The 21,563-nt window shown below is 44.2% G+C and overlaps 1 protein-coding gene and 1 long non-coding RNA gene across 2 annotated transcripts in view; both read left to right on the forward strand.

The window, feature by feature from the left end:
• LOC136500707 (endoglucanase 20-like) overlaps positions 1–21,495 on the forward strand; it is a 50,733-nt gene extending 29,238 nt beyond the window's left edge. Inside the window, exons 5-9 of the mRNA XM_066496124.1 lie at positions 20,031–20,108; positions 20,212–20,358; positions 20,488–20,600; positions 20,699–20,861; positions 20,961–21,495. Of these exons, the coding sequence (XP_066352221.1) occupies positions 20,031–20,108; positions 20,212–20,358; positions 20,488–20,600; positions 20,699–20,861; positions 20,961–21,338 (879 nt within the window). The 3' untranslated portion in view covers positions 21,339–21,495. The remainder of the gene's footprint in view (positions 1–20,030; positions 20,109–20,211; positions 20,359–20,487; positions 20,601–20,698; positions 20,862–20,960) is intronic.
• Positions 16,032–16,909, forward strand: LOC136500712 (uncharacterized). The gene is made up of 3 exons (XR_010770091.1): positions 16,032–16,147; positions 16,641–16,693; positions 16,773–16,909. It is a non-coding gene; the product is annotated as an uncharacterized lncRNA (long non-coding RNA).
• Positions 21,496–21,563: the final 68 nt, after the last annotated feature.

Below are 21,563 nucleotides of genomic sequence, written 5' to 3' on the forward strand. Positions count from 1 at the left end.
TGAAGCATGCCCCTTTCCATCCTTTTTTCTGATTTTCAAAAATTCTTGGCCACATTTAGAAATTCGCTAAAAATTCATCTTAGCTCCTAAAATTATGAAACCAGTTTCATATTTTTTCTAAAATCAAGCCCTACGTCATGGACCCATCCTTGAGTATTTCCGACCCCTCCAAATGGTAAGCCATCACAATGCTTGCGCTCACTCATGTTCGCGTAGCTCACAGACTAACTTTGGATTGCCACCGTGGGACCCTAGCACCTGACGGCTGTGATATATGCCTAAGCCAGAGACTCGATGCTCGTAGCCAACCCTTGGCCACCTATAGCCATGACCGGCCAACCACGGCCCACCGTAGCCCCACGAGACTGGCTAACTAAAGCCGAATCGAGCCATAGCGGGCCATTATTGGCCAGATGCAAGCTGTGACTCCGTCTACGGTGAGCCATTACCTCTAGATCTTTGAGTCATCGAACCTTAGTCGATGCCTTACCACGATGATTGAAAGCCCCATCTATTATCTTCCCGTATATGCACATCTACCTTGTCGGACCCCAATCTCACGGCCAATCTGTTTAAGCCTGTCTTACAGGATCTATCCATCACCCAGCTATGGAATGTGCTACTTGGCTATCGTGTCGAGTCGTGTTGCCTTTTTGGTCGTGTTTGGATCTTATCGTGGTTGTTTGTGTTGTTACCTATGTGACGAGCCTTCGAGCCGGCTGAGGGATCGTACCTCGTTCGGACGTTACGATCGCGGGACCCGTCTCGCCATGACCGTGATGCTGAGTGTAACTCGACCCCTCGCTTTTTAGTTGACTTCATAGTACCACGAGTGTTAACTCCTACCTTCGGCCCTAGGACGTGGTCATGATGGATTCAATATCGATGGCGATATCGATGCGGATATTACCCGCACATTTTGAGCCCTTCGTGACCAAGTTTTGTGGGAGAAAACCTAGGAGTAAACAATCATGGAACGATGAATGCAAACTCATTGGCATAGCTTGTGGCCGCGAGTTCACCTCGCCGTGACCATGGAGTTACGCCTCTCTTTTGCTTTTAGTTGCTTCTTCGTGCTCAAGCCCTTGTATGCTTGTACCCCGTTTGACCATCATGTTTCTCTGATTCTCGCGGTGACAACCGCATCGCTTCGAATCCGAGAGATATCTCAGTGCCAGTGCAGCCAGGTCGGGTACCCTATGAGTGGCTTACGCACTTGGTGTTCTTGAGTGTCGCTCCTTCCGATGCCCCATCTTTGTCGTGGCATGTGCGTTAGAAGAAGTGGACCTTGCTCATGGCTGTTCTTGCTCTTATTGCCCCAATAGTCTGCTCTGTTCGATCCCGTCTTGCCCGTGATGATTGGAATCAAAGACCGGACAATTCCCTTTTGTTAGCAAAGCTATGGTCTAAGTTGTACCTTGGACCCGTGCGTGTCGACCCGATCGATCGTCTAAAACCATCTTTCCCGAAGATGTGTCTGAGAACATGACATGGATGTGCCTAGCTAACCCCCGCATCTTTTGCCGTGTTGAGCGACTCTCTTCTCGGCTCCTGATGTTATTGTGTCGTGTGGATCGAGGGGAACCATTGATGTCCAATCTCTTTGCGCTACCGCTTTCTACCATAGCGGGCGAGCTAAAGTACGTTGGAGCCAAGTTACAATAGTGTTAATCATTCTTGTTTGCTACTCGTGTCCAATTGTGACTTGCGGGATATGGCTATTAAGAGCCGAACCCTGTCGTTCTTCTTTCTTGGGGCTCGACTTCCAATCCCCGTCAATTCAATGACACCGGATCGAAAGATCGTGAGCCATGGTGTTTGCTCTGGATAAGCTCTGGCTTAAACCATTTATCGTAAAGTCATACTGGCTTGGCCATGACTTAAAGCTTGTGCTCAGCATACCACCACTCGTGTTTCTTTGGCCCATGGATCGGACATCAGCCGAGAGGGCCAAGTCATTTCCTCTTTGTGTTCCTTCTAGGTTCTATCGCCTTTTTGGAATATTGTTTGTTCTCTTGCCTTGAGTGTGTTTTGGAGGTAATTGCCACGAGGACAACGTTGGATCGGAACCTGATGGATAAGGAGAACATGATTGACGACAGGACCCTAGAAAGAGGAGACCTTGCTGATCGACTACATCAACTAACGGAGATTTGTACCACTACTACCTCGACATCGCAGGTGTCATGGCATCACCCTCTTTTAGAGAATCCTATTAGACATTGCATAATATCTAGAACTGCTAGCGCTTTATAATTATTCCTTTGCTAGAACTTTGATGTATGCTACTACCTGAGCCATTATTACCCTGATGCAACCCACTCTACCACATCATCCTGCTTTGCGCATTCGCTCGCCTATATATGCTTACTTGCCTGTTTGCTTGCATATTACCCAACTATACTTATTATTAACTCCACTTCGCATTATATCGGGGATGTGATGCTGGTGGTGAACCCCCTAGGAATGGTTTGGCTATGGGTGCTGGACTTGGTGGTGTGTGAGCGTGCTGCGTGTGTCTTGGGTGCGTGGAGAGTGAGGGTTGTGTCGATCGAGCTGGAGTAACGACGAGCCTAGGGCGAGTCTTGCCATGTGGTGCTACCTGGGCACTTGGATATGGAATACCTGTGGCGGGTAAATGGTAATTGGAGGTGGCCTTGGGTGTGAACCTCGAAGAGGTGGAGCCCAGGGTAGAGGTGTTATGGTGGCACGTAAAATGGAAACCCTGATGAAGATATTCTGGCTTGGTCAATCCCTAAGGACTTACTAGTACTCAGACTCACCAGGAATCCTTTACATCCCACTCGCCCTATATGGTGCGGGATGGTCAGACTACTTGGTAGAACAATGCCACTACTGCTAGGCGAACATGTGCAAGGAGGTATGGGGCGCGTGGTTTCCCCCACACCCTTCCGAGACTTTAGGAGGCCTTGTGGACCTGGCTCTTGACATCCGGTGGGCCCCGGCTCTATCTATGACTCACAGTATCAGCCATCCCAGACTAGACTTGGGATGTTCTAGGGCTAAGAGGTAGGGTGGCATCGTTCTAGGCTAGCAAGCGGCCGGAATCTACCTAGATGGGGCACCGTCGAGGATGGCTATCTTGTGGGTATGTGAAACCTCTGTAGAGTGTTGGTTGATCGATCGATACATATGTCGACTTGTCGGCTATGGACCTTTCCTGGGTTTTGCTTAAACTAGATAGGAGATGAGTCCTTCTATCCTCCCTCCAGGGTTGGGGCATTTTCCGATCATGAGCCTTGGGGGCTGCGGGCCGTTGAGGCATGGCCGAGAGGGAGTTGGCCTGTCGACCTGAGTGTGTGAGATGAGATATGGTGTGGTGGCGTGGAGATGGTTTGGGATGGATGGTTGGTCGATGGATATGGATGGTGTGGTGGTGAATGTGTTAAAAGTTGGATATTATTATTATATTGCTAATGTTATTTACTTCTCATGTGCTAAGAATGCAAACCACAGCCAAATATTAGGATCGCCAGATCCCTTATTTATCCTTTTCCACTAAAGCTCATCGGTGCTAACCATGGCCTGTACACATCTGGTGGTGTGTAGATTTCCTGTTTCTCAGAGATGCTGACTTTAGAAGGATTAGGAGGTCTCGTGCCTACGCTCAAGTTTGGTTCGGAGATGGAATCTACGCTGCACTATGCCAACTCTGATGATGCCCGTGAAGGAGGAGCCTTCACTCGATAGTCTTCCGCTAGATTAACTCTGTAATAGGTGTGTTTCCCAGAGATGTAATATCTTGTATTCTTGTAATCTAACGATGTATGACTGTGACATTGACTGAAATATGATAATATGATGGAATCAGTTCTTGGTTTCATCATATTATAATTCATTCTGTGGAATTTTCCCTACGCGGAAAAATTGAGGATGTTTCACCTTTAGTCCCGGTTGGTGGCTCCAACCAGGACTAAAGGTAACTTTCCATCCCCCGGTACAGCCACAGCCCGGGAGTAGACCTTTACTCCTGGTTGGAGCCACCAACTGAGAGTAAAAGTCTACCTTTAGTCCCGGTTGGTGGCTCCAACCGGGACTAAAGGTCCCTGCCACCTCTGTCTGGCGCAGTAGCCGTTGGGCAGGGACCTTTAGTCCCGGTTGGAGCCACCAACCGGGACTAAAGGTCTCTCTAGTCCCAGGCGCAAAAAATGCCAGAACTAGAGCCCATTTTGGCCGAGGATCAAAGGTCTGTTCTCTACTAATGGTATTTTTGGTGAATCTTGGGCATCATACTGAACATTTTTTTAGAAAAGCTATGCGTTGCTCGTGTGATCCATTTGCCTGTGTCACTCGAATTCTGGATCGTTTGATTTGTTTTTGACTTGATCCTGGCCTTCAGTTTTAGAAAAGCTATGTGTTAACTGAGTGTTTTGGTGCGTGCTATTTATTCTGTTTGGGTTGTATCTCTAATTTGGAGGGCCCACTTTATCGGTGCCGTTGATTCATTTCCCCATTGTCTTCCTCCTCGCGATGCTCTGCCCTGGTGAGAGGCGATTCACTACTGGAAACAGAGGCTTTGCTGAGTACAAAATTCTTTGCCGAGTGTCAAAAATCGGGCACTCAGCAAAGACCTTCTTTGCCAAGTGCCGCACTCGGCAAAGGACTTATTTGCCGAGTGTCAGACTCTCGGCAAAAGCTCGACACTTGGCAAAGGTTGCCCCGCGTAACGGTGTTCGACCACGTCCTTCTTTGCCGAGTGCTTGCTGTTAGGCACTCGGCAAAGAATTTTTTTTAAATGCCTTTGCCGAGTGTCTCAGCTCTGGCACTCGGCAAAGATTTAAATTTAAAAAAAATTCAAAACCCTCTTTACCGAGTGCCTTATTCGTGGCACTCGGCAAAGACCCCCTTGCCGAGTGTCATGCCCTGGCACTCGGCAAAGTTTTTTTTTGCCTCCAAATTTTTTGTGCAGCCCTTTTAAGGCACCAGGAACTCTTAGTTAGAATTTGGGGATTTTTATGGCTTTTTGATATATTTAGTTACTTTATTTAGTTTGAATTTGTGTAGCCATAAAATATTTAGTTAGAATTTGTGCACCAGGAACTAAATATATCAAAAAACCATAAAAAATCTCCAAATTCTAACTAGGAGTTCCTGGTGCCTTAAAAGGGCTGCACAAAAAATTGGAGGCAAAAAAAAAACTTTGCCGAGTGCCGGGGCATGGCACTCGGCAAAGGGAGTCTTTGCCGAGTGCCACAAAAAAGGCACTCGGCAAAGAGGGTTTTGATTTTTTTTTAAATTTCCTCTTTGCCAAGTGCCTTAACAGGGCACTCGACAAAGGCATTTAAAAAAATTTAAATCTTTGCCGAGTGTCGTGCCAGGGGCACTCGGCAAATCATTTTTACAAAAAAAAATTGCCGAGTGCCATATCTGGGACACTCGGCAAATTTTTTTTTAAAAAAATCAAATATTTACCGAGTGCCGGGCCAGGGGCACTCGGCAAAGTATTTTTTTCAAAAAAAAAGCCATTTTAAAAAAAAAATCTTTGCCGAGTGCCGTGCCAGGGGCACTCGGCAAAGTATTTTTTTAAAAAAATTGCCGAATGCCAGATCTAGGACACTCGGTAAAGAAATTTTTTAAAAAAAAATTAATCTTTGCCGAGTGCCAGATCTGGGACACTCGACAAAGAATTTGTTTTTTTTTTAAATTATATCTTTGCCGAGTGCCTCCCTAATCCAGCACTCGGCAAAGGGCGGTTAAGGACTTAAGCGATTCGGCCGGCCGGCCAGTCACACTGCCACCACGGCGAAACCGCCTTCGCGCCACGCGCCGCGCCCATGCTGCCACTGCCCCCGCCGTCGCGCGCCCACGCCCTGCCCCCGGCCATGCCCTGCCGCCCGGCCGCCCGCACTGCCCTCGCCCTGCCCCCGGCCGGCTCTGCCCCCGGCCACGCCCATGCCCGACCCTGACTCCGACCCCGACGCCGCCCGCCCCTACTCCCGGCGCCCGTCAAGTATGCCTTCTCTCTTTTTGTTGTCTTGGTAGTGATAGTTGTAGTAGTATTAGTTGTAGTGCTAGTGGTAGTAGTAGTATTAGAAGTAGTGGTAGTAGTAGTACCACTAGTGGTAGTAGTAGTAGTAGAATTAGTGGTAGTAGTAGTAGAAGTAGTGTTAGTAGTAGTAGTAGAACTAGTGGTAGTAGTTGTAACAATAGTGGTGGTAGTTGTAGTAGAACTAGTGGTAGTAGTAGTAGCAATAGTGGAAGTAGTAGTAGAAGTAGTGGTACTACTTGGATATATTCTTCTGTATGGATTGATATCCAAATTACATGGCTTCTCTTGAGACTACTATGCTTGTCGGCCATCGTGCCGCTGTTTTTTGCAGGTTTTGGAAATCTCACCGTGCAGGGGAGGTTCTACCGATTTTTTTTAAATGATAGTATTTTGTTCCATTTTTGTAGAGAAGAGCCCATCGGAGCCAAGTCAGAGTTCCTGTTGCCGTGCCGGTCTGCCTACACCATGCCGCCTCGCCACTGCACCGACCCACCACGGCCCCGCTAGCCTAACTCCGCCGCCACCCTAGGTATAACCCCTCTTTCCGTATCATGGTTGTAGATCGCATAACCTAGTGAGGCGTCTCCTGTTCAAAAGAGATACAGTTGGAGGTATGTAGATCTTTGCATATCTATGACCGTATCTGTTTTGGATTGTCCACGTTTTTTGGATAGCCCGCGGATGCGTAGATGGGTTAGTTTCCATGGTCTACTCTAGTCTGAGACAGAGTTTCAGCATCACCTCTCTGTTGTTCTCTGGATACGCACTCTTCTTAGGCAGGACGTGTATCTGGAGAACAGCGGGGAGGTGCTGCTAAAATTCTGTCTCGGATAGGAGTAGAGCATGGAAACTAACCTCATCTACGCATCCACGGGTGGGATTAGGACCTATCCTCACCTATTAGATAGTAGGAACACTATGTAGATGCAATTGATGGTTACATTACTCGCTGATACCTATGTTAGAGGATGGAGGACCGTTAGTGGATGTACACGGGCTAGAGAAGTCAGAGTGACTACACCATGGTATGGATGAACAAGACCGATGCTTTCTTGAACAGTGCATTTGGCAAGGCTGCTAAAGGACATTGCCTAGTTTTGTGTCCCTACAGCAAATGTGGAAATAGGAGGACGGTAAACAAGGTGGAAATGGGTAAACATCTTGTGAAGAATGGATTTACGCCGGACTACACCCGGTGGGTCCACCATAGTGAAGCCCATCGTATGAGAGAGGAGGTGGTGAGACCACGGGTGGAGGCTTTTGATGCTGATGCCAGGGTACCAGACATGTTAGATGACTTTCACCAAGGACAGTTCGATGAGGGACATGAGGAGGAGATGGAGGCAGCCGCACAGGCGTTCTATGACATGATGGACTTGGCACAGAAACCCCTTCACGATCAGTCAACGGTGTCTCAACTGGATGCCATTGGATGCTTAATGGGGTTGAAGTCCGAGTTAAACTTGAGTCGACCTGGCTTTGATAAGATGTTGATCGTGATTGGCACCCTACTTCTGGAGGGCCACATTCTGCCAAAGAGCATGTACGAGTCACAGAAACTCCTTTGAGCACTTAAGATGCCGTATGAGCAGATACATGCTTGTCCGAAGGGGTGCGTCCTATTTAGGAAAGAACACAAGCATGCAAAGTTTTGTCCAAAGTGTAAATCCTCCAGGTACCTAGAGGTAGACTCTGATGATGGCCAGAAGATGCAACTTACGATCCCCATGAAAATCCTATGGTACCTTCCGTTCCTACCGAGGATCCAACGGCTATACATGACTGAGGAATCCGCGAAACAGATGACATGGCACAAAAATGGCAAACGGTACAATCCTAACAAGATGGTACATCCATCCGATGGTGAAGCTTGGATCCGCTTTAATGACAAACATTGTGACAAAGCAGATGAGGCTCGTAATGTACGTGTCGCGCTAGCAACAGATGGGTTCAATCCTTATGGAATGATGGCTGCCCCATACACATGTTGGCCCGTCTTCGTTATCCCCCTTAATCTCCCCCCCGGTGTCTCCTTTCAATGACATAACGTATTCTTGTTGTTGATAATTCCTAGACACCCAGGGAATAATATGGGTGTGTTCATGGAGCCCATGTTTGATGAATTGGTCCGTGCTTGGGATGAAGGGGTATGGACATACGATCGAGCTATAAAGACAACCTTCAAAATGCATGTTTGGTACCACTACTCCCTGCATGACTTCCTAGCGTATGGGATATTCTGTGCCTGGTGTGTTCACGGGAAGTTCCCATGCCCAATATGCAAGGAAGGTGTGAGGTTCATTTGGTTGCAGAAGGGTGGCAAGTATTCGTTGTTCGACAGACATCATCAATTCCTACCTCTTGACCATCCATTTAGACAAGACATCAAGAACTTTACGAAAGGTGTCAAAGTGACAAACCCTACACCGCGAATGATGACTAGTGACAAGGTTCATGCTCAGATAGATGCTCTTGTGCCTAATGAAGAAGATGGTTTTATGGGATATGGTGAGCAACATATGTGGACTCATATCTCGGGTATGATGAGGCTCCCCTATTTCGATGACCTTCTTCTGCCACATAACATTGATGTAATGCACACTGAAAAGAATGTTGCTGAGGCACTTTGGGCAACACTCATGGACACTGAAAAGTCTAAGGACAACCCTAAGGCTAGAGTGGACCTAGCAACATTGTGCGATAGACCAAATCAAGAGATGCAGCCTCCTAGTCGTGGTAAGACCTAGAGAAGGCCTAAGGCCGATTTCATCTTGAAAAAGGACCAAAGGAGGGAAGTACTTGAATGGATCAAGACACTAATGTTCCCTAATGGGTATGTAGTGAATCTAAAGAGGGGAGTGAACTTAGGCACTCTGTGAGTAAATGGGATGAAGAGTCATGACTACCACATATGGATTGAGCGGCTTCTTTCAGCGATGGTTCGAGGCTATGTCCCGGAGCATGTCTGGCAAGTGCTGGCAGAGTTGAGCTACTTATTCCGCTAGCTTTGTGCCAAGGAGCTCTCTCGGACCGTCATTGATGACTTGGAAAAAGCGGCACCGGTGTTGCTTTGTAAGTTGGAGAAGATCTTTCCACCCGGCTTCTTCTTGTCGATGCAACATTTGATTATGCACCTCCTGTATGAGGCACGTATGGGGGGCCCGTGCAGAACCGTTGGTGCTATCCAATCAAGAGATGTCTGAAGACTCTTTGTAAAAAATGTAGAAATAAAGCCAAAATTGAGGCTTCCATTGCAGAGGCATACATTCTAGAGGAGGTGTCGAATTTCACAGAGAAATACTACACTGAGAAACTTACTAGCATTTATAATCCACCCCCTCATTATAATGCTGGTGAAAATGAATCGAACCTCAGCCTTTTCCAAGGGCAACTCGGAAGCGCAAGTGCATCGACCACTAAGCAATTGAAAAATGAAGAGTGGCGCATTATCATGCTATCTGTGTTGACCAACCTTGTCAAGGTGCAACCGTTCATTGGGTAAGTTCTGAACGAACTTGTATCATTTCACCGTATGTCCTTATTTCTTCGTCCAACCCCCTTGTTTCTCATTGGTACAGGGAATTTCTTCGTCAATCCTGGCATGGATCGAGGCAACCTACCCTGCAAGAAAATGATACCCTTCTTTCATGGGGTGCGGGACTAGGGAGCCCCGATTTCATTTGTTAGTTCAAACAGAAAGCCCAAACTGATGCGTCTATAAGTGACGAGCTGAGACAGGTTGCAAATGGCTATGCCATTAGGGTCAAGTCATTTACCAGTTATGATGTGAATGGATATCGTTTTCACATAGCAAGCTACGAGCAGAGTCGGTCCAATCGAAAAACCACAAACAGCGGAGTTGTTACGTCAGGCACTGATGGACTCGACTATTATGGAAGAATTGAAGAAATATATGAACTATCATTCTATGGTTCCAAACCTCTTACTCCTATCATATTCAAATGCCACTGGTTTCATCCTAGAGTAACGAGATGGACCCCTAAGCTTGGGCTAGTCGAGATTCGACAGGATTCCGTCTATCTAGGAAAAGATGTCTACATTGTGGCTCAATAGGCCATCCAGGTTTATTATACATCATACGCGTGCAAAGACACCGAGCATCTTAAGGGTTGGTCTATTGTGCACAAGGTATCGCCACACGGTAAACTACCTGTCCCAAACGATGAAGATTACAACTTCAACCCAAACACATATGATGGAGAGTTCTATCAAGAAGAGGGACTACAAGGAAGGTTTGACATAGACTTAACCAAAGAGATAGGAATGGAAGTAGACAATGACAGGGATGATGACGAGGACGCTAGAGACGAGGTGTGAAATCTGAAGGACATACAAATGCTTGAGCGATTACGTTTAGGCAATGACAATGAAGACAACATTCCTCCTTCGGATAGTGTTGATGTGTTGGACAATGTTGATAGTGATGACGAGACCTATGATCCAGCTAATCTCAATCATGAAGATTATTTCTAATACATGTAATACTATGTTTTTTGTAATTGTGTTTTGTTCATTTTTGCACCTATTTCTAATTACGTCTTGTTTTTGTTTTTTGTTGCAGGTGATTGAACAAAGATGGCGGGCGACCATCATAGGTCCGTGAACTCGATATATCAAAGACCACGCCGGCAGCAGGAGGAGGTGGAGGGGGCGGCGGAGGGATCGGACAGGAGGAGGAGGAGGACTGCTAGACGTAGGAGGGGTCGTCTCCTCCCATGCCACGTGAGGAGGAGCCAGAGGAGGAGGTGGCACCCTTGGACGAGTCGGACGATGCGTTGGTTTGATAGACGGACGAGGAGGAGGGGCCGCACAAGGACGACGAGTTGGAGGCGATAGGCATGGGTTCCGCTTCCTTCGACTCCTCTTTGAGTGTCTACTTGCGAGGTCCCGCGAGCCTTCCACATGTTCTGCTTCCTCACCAACGTCCAGTGATTCACCCCGAAGGGCAAAAGTAACTAACTTTATATGTTATCACCACTACTTCATATGATATGATGAAAAAAAACTAATAATTTTTCTTAATCACTTGTGTAGGAACTAGGTGGTTGTGTCAGGTGGCAACGCACGGCTAGTCAACGGCATCCTAGGTCTTCTGTGCAGGCAACACTTCCCCTGCATTGTCACGTATGCATCGAAGACGGAGCCGGCCTACTCGTTTGACCACTACACCGTCGCCACCGATGCGGAGTACCCCAACAAGGCGGCGCGGGTGAAGGCAGAGCTTTGGGTAAGTCTCCCTCGCACAACATTGCTCAATACGTCACATTCATTGGACTTTTCTTGAAATAATGAATGGATACATAGCTTTTGTATGCAGACTTATTAAATATGCGAGGAGGGATTTAAGGCCAAGGCAGAGTAGGTGACTACCAAAGCTTGTAAAAAACTCGTCTCTGACATGCATCACGAGGTGCGCATCCAGGCCATCGTAACCTACTATGGGTCAAAGCTTAGAGAGAGGAAAACCAAGAAAGACACAAGAGAGATGCAGCTGACCCAGGAGCAGTACCTTGAGATAAATGAAGAACATCAATATTGATTCGTTTTGAGATTAAGTTGGTTTAATTTGATCTTCTTATATGTCTAATACTTGATGACGTGTAGATGATTCCCTGGTGGTGTCAAGCGTATCCCGAGTGCTGGGCGATGATGGTGGACAGGTGGTTCATGGAGGACTACCTCAAGATGCACAGGGATGCCCGGGACCGTCGTTTGCAGATGCAAGGTCCAGCACACCATCAAGGCAGCCGTAACCTCACCGGATACAAACAAGCATGGGTACGCGAATTCATTTATCTATTGTGACGCTCGGTTCTGCCTGATTTCTAATCATCGTGCTGTCTTTCTCCCAGTCGGCGTCACATAGTGGTCAGGCTTGCTCGGACTTCCAGGCATGGTGTATGGCCCACAAGGGCAAGGCGACGTCTCCTTCAACCTGGAGGACCCACCCAAGGCATACACGAACCCGAGCGTCCACTCCCGCATCAGTGATTACACTGAGGTGGCGGGTCGCTCCATGGGTCAGACCATGATCCGAGCACCCAGGACTTCGATGGAGAGGCCGTCATGAGGGCGGGGCAAGGCAAGAAGCATGGGCGGTTCTGGCTTGGCGACGGCGTCATCGACATGGCCTCTACTCCCTCTCTCTCCTAGATCCAAGCACGGAGCACGACCGAGAGCCCGGCCATTCGCACACGGCCGACCGCTGCACAGCACTGGGTCGACGCACTCGAGGTTATTCCTGTTTTACTCATCACACATTGATCTTTACACACCTTAATTAGCTTTGCATTACTGAAACATTGGAGTGAAATATTGCAGGCCCGGCTGGAACAAGAAATGAGGCAACGTCTGGAGCTGGAGGCCAGGCACCAGAGGATGGTGGCCTAGCTGGAGGCTGAGCGGACCGAGCGGGAGGCTGAGCGGGAGGCTGAGCGGGCCGAGCGGCAGGCCTAGGCGCAGAGGCTGACGGACATTACAGAGTTCCTACAAGGACTTGGGCAACGTGTGGGCTTCTCTCTGCCACCTAGGCTATTGGTTCCACCTCTGTCTCCGCGTCCTGCAGCTACAGCTACTCCTGTAAGTATGAAAGTTTTTTACTTTCGCTTGTGCTTTGCTTGTATGGCCTCTACCTTCCTAGATTAGCTATTCAAATAATCTTGTCTCACATGCAATCTTTTCTCCTTTGTGCAGTCTTCATCTGACGGTGGCTCGAATAATCCACCTCATGCACCTCCGAATGATGGAGTTGGGCCTTCACCACAGTTGCCTTGGCCGAGATGAGTGCACGTTGTATTTTTTTCATTTGTTGTTCACTTTGTGATATACTTGTGATGCACTTGTGGACTTTGATGGACTTGTGAATTTATTTGGATAGACTTGAGCACTTATTATTATATATGTGATATATATTGTGATGGATGTGATATGTGCGGATGGATGTGTGGATGGATGAGATATATATGTGATGGATGAGATATATATGTGATGGATGTTTGTATGAATTTATTTGTCATGATAGAATGTAAAAAAAATTAAAAATGGCAGTTTTGGGTCACTTTGCCGAGTGCAATGGTCACAGCACTCGACAAAGCTGGAAAAATGGGTGTCCAGAAACCCATTTTTCCAGCTTTGCCGAGTGTTGTGACCATGACACTCGGCAAAGAAATTTAAAAAAAATTCAAACTTTGCGGAGTGCCGGACAGAGGGCACTCGGCAAAGAAATTTTTAAAAAAAATTCAAACTTTGCCGAGTGCCACACAGATGGCACTCGGCAAAGAAATTTAAAAAAATAAAAATAAAAATCTTTGCCGAGTGCCGTACAGAGGCCACTCGGCAAAAGAAATTTTAAAAATAAAAAATAAAAATCTTTGCCGAGTGCCGTACAGAGGCCACTCGGTAAAGATATTTTTAAAAAAAAATAAAAATCTTTGCCGAGTGCCTGAAGGTTGGCACTCGGCAAAGAAATTTTGTAAAAAAAAATATAAAAACTCTTTGCCGAGTGCCCGAAGGGTTGGCACTCGGCAAAGAAATTTAAAAAAAATAAAAAATCTTTGCCGAGTGCCTACAGGGTTGGCACTCGGCAAAGTGACCGTCAACGGGACCGGTGTCGTGACGGTCGCTTTTCTTTGCCGAGTGTCCCCGAGGCACTCGGCAAAGCCTTTGCCGAGTGCCCGATAAAAGACACTCGGCAAAGAGTGTTTTGTCGATCAATTTTTTGCCGTGTGTTTTTTGTCGAGTGCCGCACTCGGCAAAGACTTTGCCGAGTGCAATCTGGCCTTTGCCGAGTGCCTCAGGCACTCGGCAAAGAACCTGAATCTAGTAGTGATTCGATTAGTCTCCCAGGTTCATTTCGTTTGCTTCCTTCGATTCCATGAAATCTTCTTTGTTGGGGTACGCTCATGTGTTCTGCCTCGTTCTAGAGGTTAGGGTTCGAGTTTATTCCAAGGATCTAGTCTGTACTGCGATTGGGGGTGGATGGAATTTCTGGCTTCCTTGTCTGTTGTAGGGTTCGAGCAGGCATTTGGCATTGATGTTTAGGTCGGATTTGCGTTGGATTTGAGGCTTTAGGTTGTTGTACTTGTCGCCCTAGGCCGGCCTTGCGCCGTCGTCTTGGCCGCCTACCGCGCGCTACGCTCGATGGGCAGCCCAAGTTGCGCCGCCCTGGCCAAGCGGCCGCTGCCACGGGCGCTAAGCCAGTGGTTGCTACGCCCAGCCTCTGATCCAAGCTGCTGCTGTCGCGCCCCGCCTCTGCGTGGCTGCATTCATCTCTCCCTACCCTAAGCATGAGCAGCACCGCTATCTCGACGAACCGTATGCACTCAGAGATAGGATCTCCACTCTGCTAGCTTCAGACTATTATGAGAAACTTCAAATGCATCGATTGCAATTTGCAGATGAAGGGTGCGGCTAGACTAAATGCAAGGGAGCAAATTTCGTCCTCTCGCGGCTTGAATTGTTCGCATAGTGAATATTCTGCTGTATATATTGGGGCTGTTGAAGTTCCTTGCATAGATTACTGTCGTTCCAGATTACTTTATTCATCTGTATTTGCTATTGTTATTTTGGGGTTGTTCTACTGAATATTTTTTCAGATTAGTTTAGAGTATTTGTTTATATTAGTTTTAGGTATATTCCTTGGATCATTACTTTGCTTGTGAAATGTTTGTTCTGTTTGTCCAATAGTTAAAAGACATATGAGGTATTTATCATTTATTTAGTACTCGAAATTAGTAGTTCACTATGTCTGTGCTGATGCTTATATTACTAGTGTTTTTCCCATTGGCTTTCTCTATGTGTAATCATGATAGAATTTTGATATTTCTGATAGATGGCTAGGAAGAGGCATCCTGGTTTTGACGTTTTGTTGAGATATCGAGCTCTAATGATTTAGAAGGCCAGGTTGTTGAAGATGTTCAATGCTCGCAGTTTTCAAGTGTTGACTCTGATCTCTATCACTCCACCTCTAACTCTAAAACTGATTATAAATGTGATGTAAGTGTACTATATTTGTTCCTGATTTTTGTCCTTCTGTATGTTGGTGCACACACCATGTAGGCTTAAGTTGGTAATACTGAATTGATGTCTTTGACTCAGCATGTTTTTTTCCCTCTTGGCATTGCTGGGCAATAGCCGTGTTTGACTTTATTTGGCATGCCTTTCTGACATGTAGTAGAGAAGTACTGAGCTGTCAATTATGAATAGTTTAGTAGAGGGCAGTGATGCCATCGCTTATGTTATTTCTGTATGGAGCATGGAGTTGCCGTACCAGTCTTTTCATTGTAGCACTTTAACCCCAACCCCAATCCTCCCGCTCTGCGTAGCTGATATTTTTTATCTCTAACATTAGTGTAACCTTACTTTTTCTTCCAATTGTTTGTTAGTAATGATTTATGATATGTTTTAATTTTTTGATTAAAATTTCATATTGTAGGACTCTTCTTTAAGTGGCAACTCAAGTTTCAATAATACATTGTACCAGCAATGCTTGAGAGATGTATGTATTGTTATTATTCATGTATTGTACCAGCAACTCTGTGTTATTCTTTCTGTATATTTTAGTTCACTCATGGAATCTATTATTTGTGTTTGTTTTGTGTAGTACAAAAAAAATAAGGATCTGAAAAGGAGATTGACAATGTCATTGTAAATTGTAATTTGGTCCATCTGTTATTTTGTTTATAATTTGGCATCTTCAACTCATTCCACTACATTTCTGAATATCTAGAACCCATAGAAAAAATTTGGTTATTTGTTATATTTGGTATATAAGTTAGCTTAATTTCAATTTTGGTCCATCTGTTATTTGTTTTGCAATTTGCTTAGCTGTCTCTATCTACCTCATACGCCATTCTTGACTCTCATACTGACATGTCAGTTTGTACTCCAAAGATTCTGATAGCAAAGTGAGTTTAGGTTGCAATTTTTTTGAGTACCTTCTTATTTTTATTGACACTAATTAGTTCTATGTATATAGCGTGATAGGTTTTTGTAAATTGTTTTCTGGAAATTTTGAGTGGTTCTATACCTATTTTAGCTAATTTTGGCTCTAATGCAAATATTTTTGTGATGCAGATATGTATTATGAAGGGCCATGGTGGTTCTGATGATGAAAAAGTAAGTTAGTTTCTCTCTGAATATATTCCAATTTTCTTCTATGTTTTTTTTGGCTATATTCTAGAATTTTGCTACTACTCTAGCTCTAAATAATGGTTTCCTGGTTATTGGTATCCTAGTTATAGTGTAGTTCTACTTCAGTTACAGTTGTTCATTAGGTGTAATTTATAGGTATTATTTATGTAAGTACTACTAAGTGCTAAAACTTCATTACTTATATAGTACTAAGTTGTTTGTTTAATATAATGACCTCATTTTTTTGTTTAGCTATCTATATTGGAAATTTGGTTTTCCTTATGTTTGTTTGGGTGTAGTTCCCTCATTATATTTGTGATTTTGTCTTTCATAGAAAATTTATGGTTTATGATATTTGCTTTTTTGTTTTTTTGGTATGTGTGTTTCAGGCAGTTCTCTCTGGTGAATTTGCAATCCTTTTAAAATTTCTGCATTCTGCTTTTTTATTTTAATTATTTATTTTTTCCAATGTTTGTAGTGGTGAATTTGTTAAGGTTGTTGCTGTTTTTTGGTCATCGGAGTTGAATTCAGGTATGTTTTGAATTTTTTCCCTTTGTTTTTTTATTCCTTGGTTGACCATTCAGGTGTTGTTTGTTTTTGTTGGATGTAGGTCAAGGCAGAGGTGAAGTTGGAGGCACAGTCGTTTTCAGCCTCCATTTTACTGCCTCATTAGTCTAGTTAGAAGGTTTGGCTCCTCTTGATACTGCGCTTACACTACAGTTCTACTACACTTACAGTGGTTAATCAGGTGTAATTCCTAGGTATTTTTTATGTAACTAGTATTAATTGAAAATGTTTCATTAGGCCTATATTTGGGTAATATATTTTGAATGGAGCATGTTTCCTTTTGCTTTATTTTTGGCCTATGATGCAAAATATAAGATTTAGATATGAGGTGGGTGCTTATTTGTTTTTTGTTGCTTCTGTTTCTCATGACTGTCATCAAAGCCATCTGACCCATCCATTCCCTAGCAGCAGCAGTTTCATACTTGGCTGATGGCAGTGAATGGATGGGCAGAAGGGTTCCATGGCAGCCATGGTCTTTACCTTGCTGTTCTTCTGAAATTTGTTGTTACATGTGCAGCCACCTATGATTCAACTTGTTTGAATTGCACTCCCAAGCTTGGAATGCTGAGGCCATTCTTTTCATGGTAATGCACTTACACTAATTTTATGATATTATTGGTGTAACTAATTCTAGACTTCAATTTATACTTAAAGTTTTGTTTATCTGGCTTTTTTTTTCTTTTTTGCATTAGTAGTTGTAGATGTTTCTACTGTCGTTGTAATTTTTAATTTGTAATATTTCGGGACTATTTTTTGTTTAGATTTTGTTCTCTTTGGTTTATCCTGTTTTTTTAGTTTTCCTTGTTTTTCTTCTTCTTGTGTTGATATTTGAGTTCTACAGATGTTCATACAGAGGCTGAGATTGGCGGGCCGGTTGTTGATGTTCTTTCTTTGTCTTTGGTGATTTTTTAGAATCTGAGGTACTTCTCTACTCATAAAATCATCCCATTTGTGTTCTCAGCATTCCTAAAATCATTCCAATTTAGGTTAGATTTTTGTTAATCCAGCTGCCCAGTTTTTTTTATATATTCCACTATTTATCCTAATGCTCTAGCTCTAAATAACGGTTTCCTGGTTATAAGTATCCTAGTTACACTACAGTTATCTATACTTACAGTTGTTAATGATGTGTAATTCCTAACTATTATTGATGTAACTAGTACTATATGCATAAAGTGTATTATGCATTTCTTTGAATGTAACTCTTTTTGTATTATAATTGTTTATGTTCTTCTGGTGTGCTGAGGTTGAGCTGGATGCAGGGGGGCAGCGATGGAGTAGTTTCCGGTGCTGATTTTTTTTGGTCGATGGATGTGGTTGCTGATGGTCATTTTGCATTGTTCATGACATTTCAGAATCTGAGATACTATTCTACTCCTATATATTTGTGTTCTAGAGATGTTTGTCTGTTATCCTTTTCTTTTGTACTGACTTAGTTTATCCTTTACAATTGATTTTATGCCTTCCGGGTTCTGAAATGTTGAATTACTAGCTTTTGGTATTATTTGAAATCTTGCTTCATTTATATGTTGGTACTTTTCAGGTCATGGCTCCTCTCCTATGTGTAGGCTGATGTGCAGGTTGATGCGGAGGTCGAGGCAGAGGCGCAGCCGTTTTTAGCATCAATTTGGTTTCATTGGTGAGTATTTCATTCATTTTTATTTTTTTAAATTCTGTTTTTTTTTTGTATTTGTATTGTTTTTCAGTTTTGTTTTTTGAAAGGTTTTTCAGTTTTGTTTTGATGTCCTTCAGGACATGTTTCTCTTTTATGCTTAGTTTTGATCTCTTTAGACGCTCGGCATATTGCGGAATTCTCTGCATATTTTTCTTGTCCTGTGTTTGTTTTTTTTTTGTCCAGAGGTGTTGTTCTTGTTTGTTTGGTCGAGCCTAGAGATTATCGGTGTTGTTTTTTTCGTTTGTTTCGTGCCATCTAGTTTTTTAGCTCATTTGGATCCATTTGTTTAATATGAAATTCATCTCGATCCATTGGCATTGTGCATTTTTGCTTTAGTAAAATCTAGACATTGTTGTGATCTGATGGTTTGACCTGCTGTGTTGTTCAGTCTTTAATCTGTCAATCTTTGATCAGTTTCTTGTAGTAAGGTTCCTTGTAGTAATTTATCAGTCTTTTATTTGATTGTTTCAATGTGCAATTAGGCCACATCATCCCATCTGTCTGTTTTCATAAGACAGCTGAAACATTTTTGGGCTCCATACATTTTATCTCCCATCTGCTGCCGTGCAGCAGTTATAATCTTCTACAGTAGGTGTCGTGCAGCAGTTATTTTGCCTTTCATAGATTTTTTTTTGAATTTTTGTTTTTTTTGGTTTGTTTGTTTCACGTAGTTCCCTCAAATTTTTTGTGATTTTGCATTTCAAAGAAATTTTCTGGTTTTGGTTTTTTAAATTTTTTGGTATGTTTGTTGTAGGCAGTTCTTTCAGATTTTTGTTTTGTTTTGCATTTCATAAAAAAATTCTGGTTTTTGTTATTTGAAATTATGTTTTTTGGTATGTTTGTTTATGGCAGTTCCCTCAGTATTTTTGTTTTTTTGCAATTCATAGAAATTTCTGGTTTTTTATATTTGAAATCTGTTGTTTGGTATGTTTGTTTATGGTAGTTCCCTCAGAATTTTTGTGATTTTGTATTTCATAGAAAATTTCTGTTTTTTTTATTTTATTTTAAAAAAAATTGTTTCAATGAAGGGCGGGCCTGGTGCAAGCGGTAGTCTTACCGCCTGTGACCGGAAGGTCCCGGGTTCGAGTCGCGGTCTCCTCGCATTGCATAGGCGAGGGTAAGGCTTGCCACTAAAACCCTTCCCCAGACCCCACACAGAGCAGGAGCTCTCTACACTGGGTACGCCCTTTTTTATTTTTTGTTCCCATGTTTGTAGTGGTGATTGCGCGAAGGTGTGGATGGTGTTCTCTGGTAATCCGAGTGAAATTCTGCTACGTTTCACTCGAATTTTTCTATTTGGTTATTTGTCTGTTTTGTACCGGAGGATTACTCGTGTGAGCATCAGGCTTTCGTCACACAAATTTTGCTTTTAGTCTCATTTGTGTGATTTGTGCTTTGAAATTGCTTGAGCGTTCAAATAGGTCAAATCACCCAAGTTCGAAATAGACAGATCCTTTTTTTTTCTTTTGTTCTGGAAAGCTAAAACTTTCATACCGATATTTCTAACTTTAGTCTATCTGACAAATATTCATAGATAACAACAAAACCAAATTTCCTTGAATTGAATGCATGTGCTGTTTTCTGAATAGTAGCAACTGTTGTTTACTCCATGATGACCAACATCAGCTCTTCGACTTCGCCAACAACTACAGGGGATCCTACCAGTTGTCCTGCCCATTCTACTGCTCCTACTCAGGCCACCAGGTGGATTACATTAACCGTCGAATGAATCACAATTCGTCTTTAGTATATATAGTGTCAAGTGTGAACACACACTTGATCTGCAAGAACACACTTGATCTACCAGGACGAGCTCCAGTGGGCGTCGGCATGGCTGTACCGGGCAACCAAGGACAGCAAATACCTCGACTTCCTGCAGAACAACCAGGGCGGCAGCGCGACCGAGTTCAGCTGGGACAACAAGTATCCCGGAGCTCAGCTGCTTGCAACACAGGTTACGTTACTCGCTCATCTTGCACATCCTATGTCCCAACTGATCATTAACTAACTTGATGAACTTACCTCTGAAAGACGTGCATGTGCATGCATCGACAGCTGATCATCTTACTAATGTCTCTTTCAGGAGTACTTGGGTGGAAGGACAGAGCTGGAAGGCTACAAGAGGGGCCTGGACTCTTTCGTCTGCGCTGTCATGCCCAACAGCGGCAACACACAGATACGCACCACCCCTGGTATGTGTATGATTATGAATCAACTTCAAATGATCTGGGCAGATGATCACTACACAAGTATGGTTTGCTTGACAAGATTTTCCGATCCTCACACTGCAAGAGGGCTTCTCTTACCCACGATTCTGTCAACCTGCAGTACACAACAACCGCAGCCCTGCTGCTGTCAATCTACTCAAAGACCCTGACTTCTGTAGGCGACCAAGTAGTCCAGTGCAGCGCCGCAAGCTTCTCTCCAGATCAGATCAGTTCATTCGCAACGTCACAGGTAAAGAACAGAACACACATTCTACTACTTCTCCCCACTCGTTTCTTGGTTTTTGCCGGATTACAATACCCGACATCCTTCCTTGGGGGTTAATTTCAGGTGGATTACATCCTGGGAGACAATCCGAAGGGCATGTCGTCCATGGTCGGCTTCAGCTCCAAGTTCCCAAGGCACATTCACCACCGCGGCTCCTCCATCCCCTCGATCAAGGCTCTCCCCAGGAAGGTCACCTGCAACGAGGGCTTCTCGTCATGGTTCCCGACCAGCAACTCCAACCCCAACACCCATGTCGGCGCCATCATCGGCGGACCTGACGGGAACGACCAGTTCAGTGACAACAGGGAGGACTCCACGCACTCCGAGCCAGCAACGTACATCAATGCAGCATTTGTGGGTGCCTGTGCTGCTGCCCTGGGGCAGAACCAGCTCAAGGAGACTGTGGACGACATAGCCTCAGCCCTAAGTGATATAATCTAACTACAACAGAATATGTAAGGACAGGGTCTAGCAAAGTCCCAAGCATGATATTGTCTTGTAACATCAAGGCTACTTATAACTACCCCTACCCTTGATCATCCTGTATGACATGATAAGAAGAAATAAATAAATATAATGGCAAGTTTCTAGTAGTAAACTATATATCTGCCGAGTCAAAACATCATTCAGCAAAACCCAATCAGAAGACTAGACAAGTACATCAGC

This window comes from Miscanthus floridulus, chromosome 13 (genome assembly GCF_019320115.1).
Source record: "Miscanthus floridulus cultivar M001 chromosome 13, ASM1932011v1, whole genome shotgun sequence".
Classification (NCBI taxonomy): Eukaryota; Viridiplantae; Streptophyta; class Magnoliopsida; order Poales; family Poaceae; genus Miscanthus; species Miscanthus floridulus.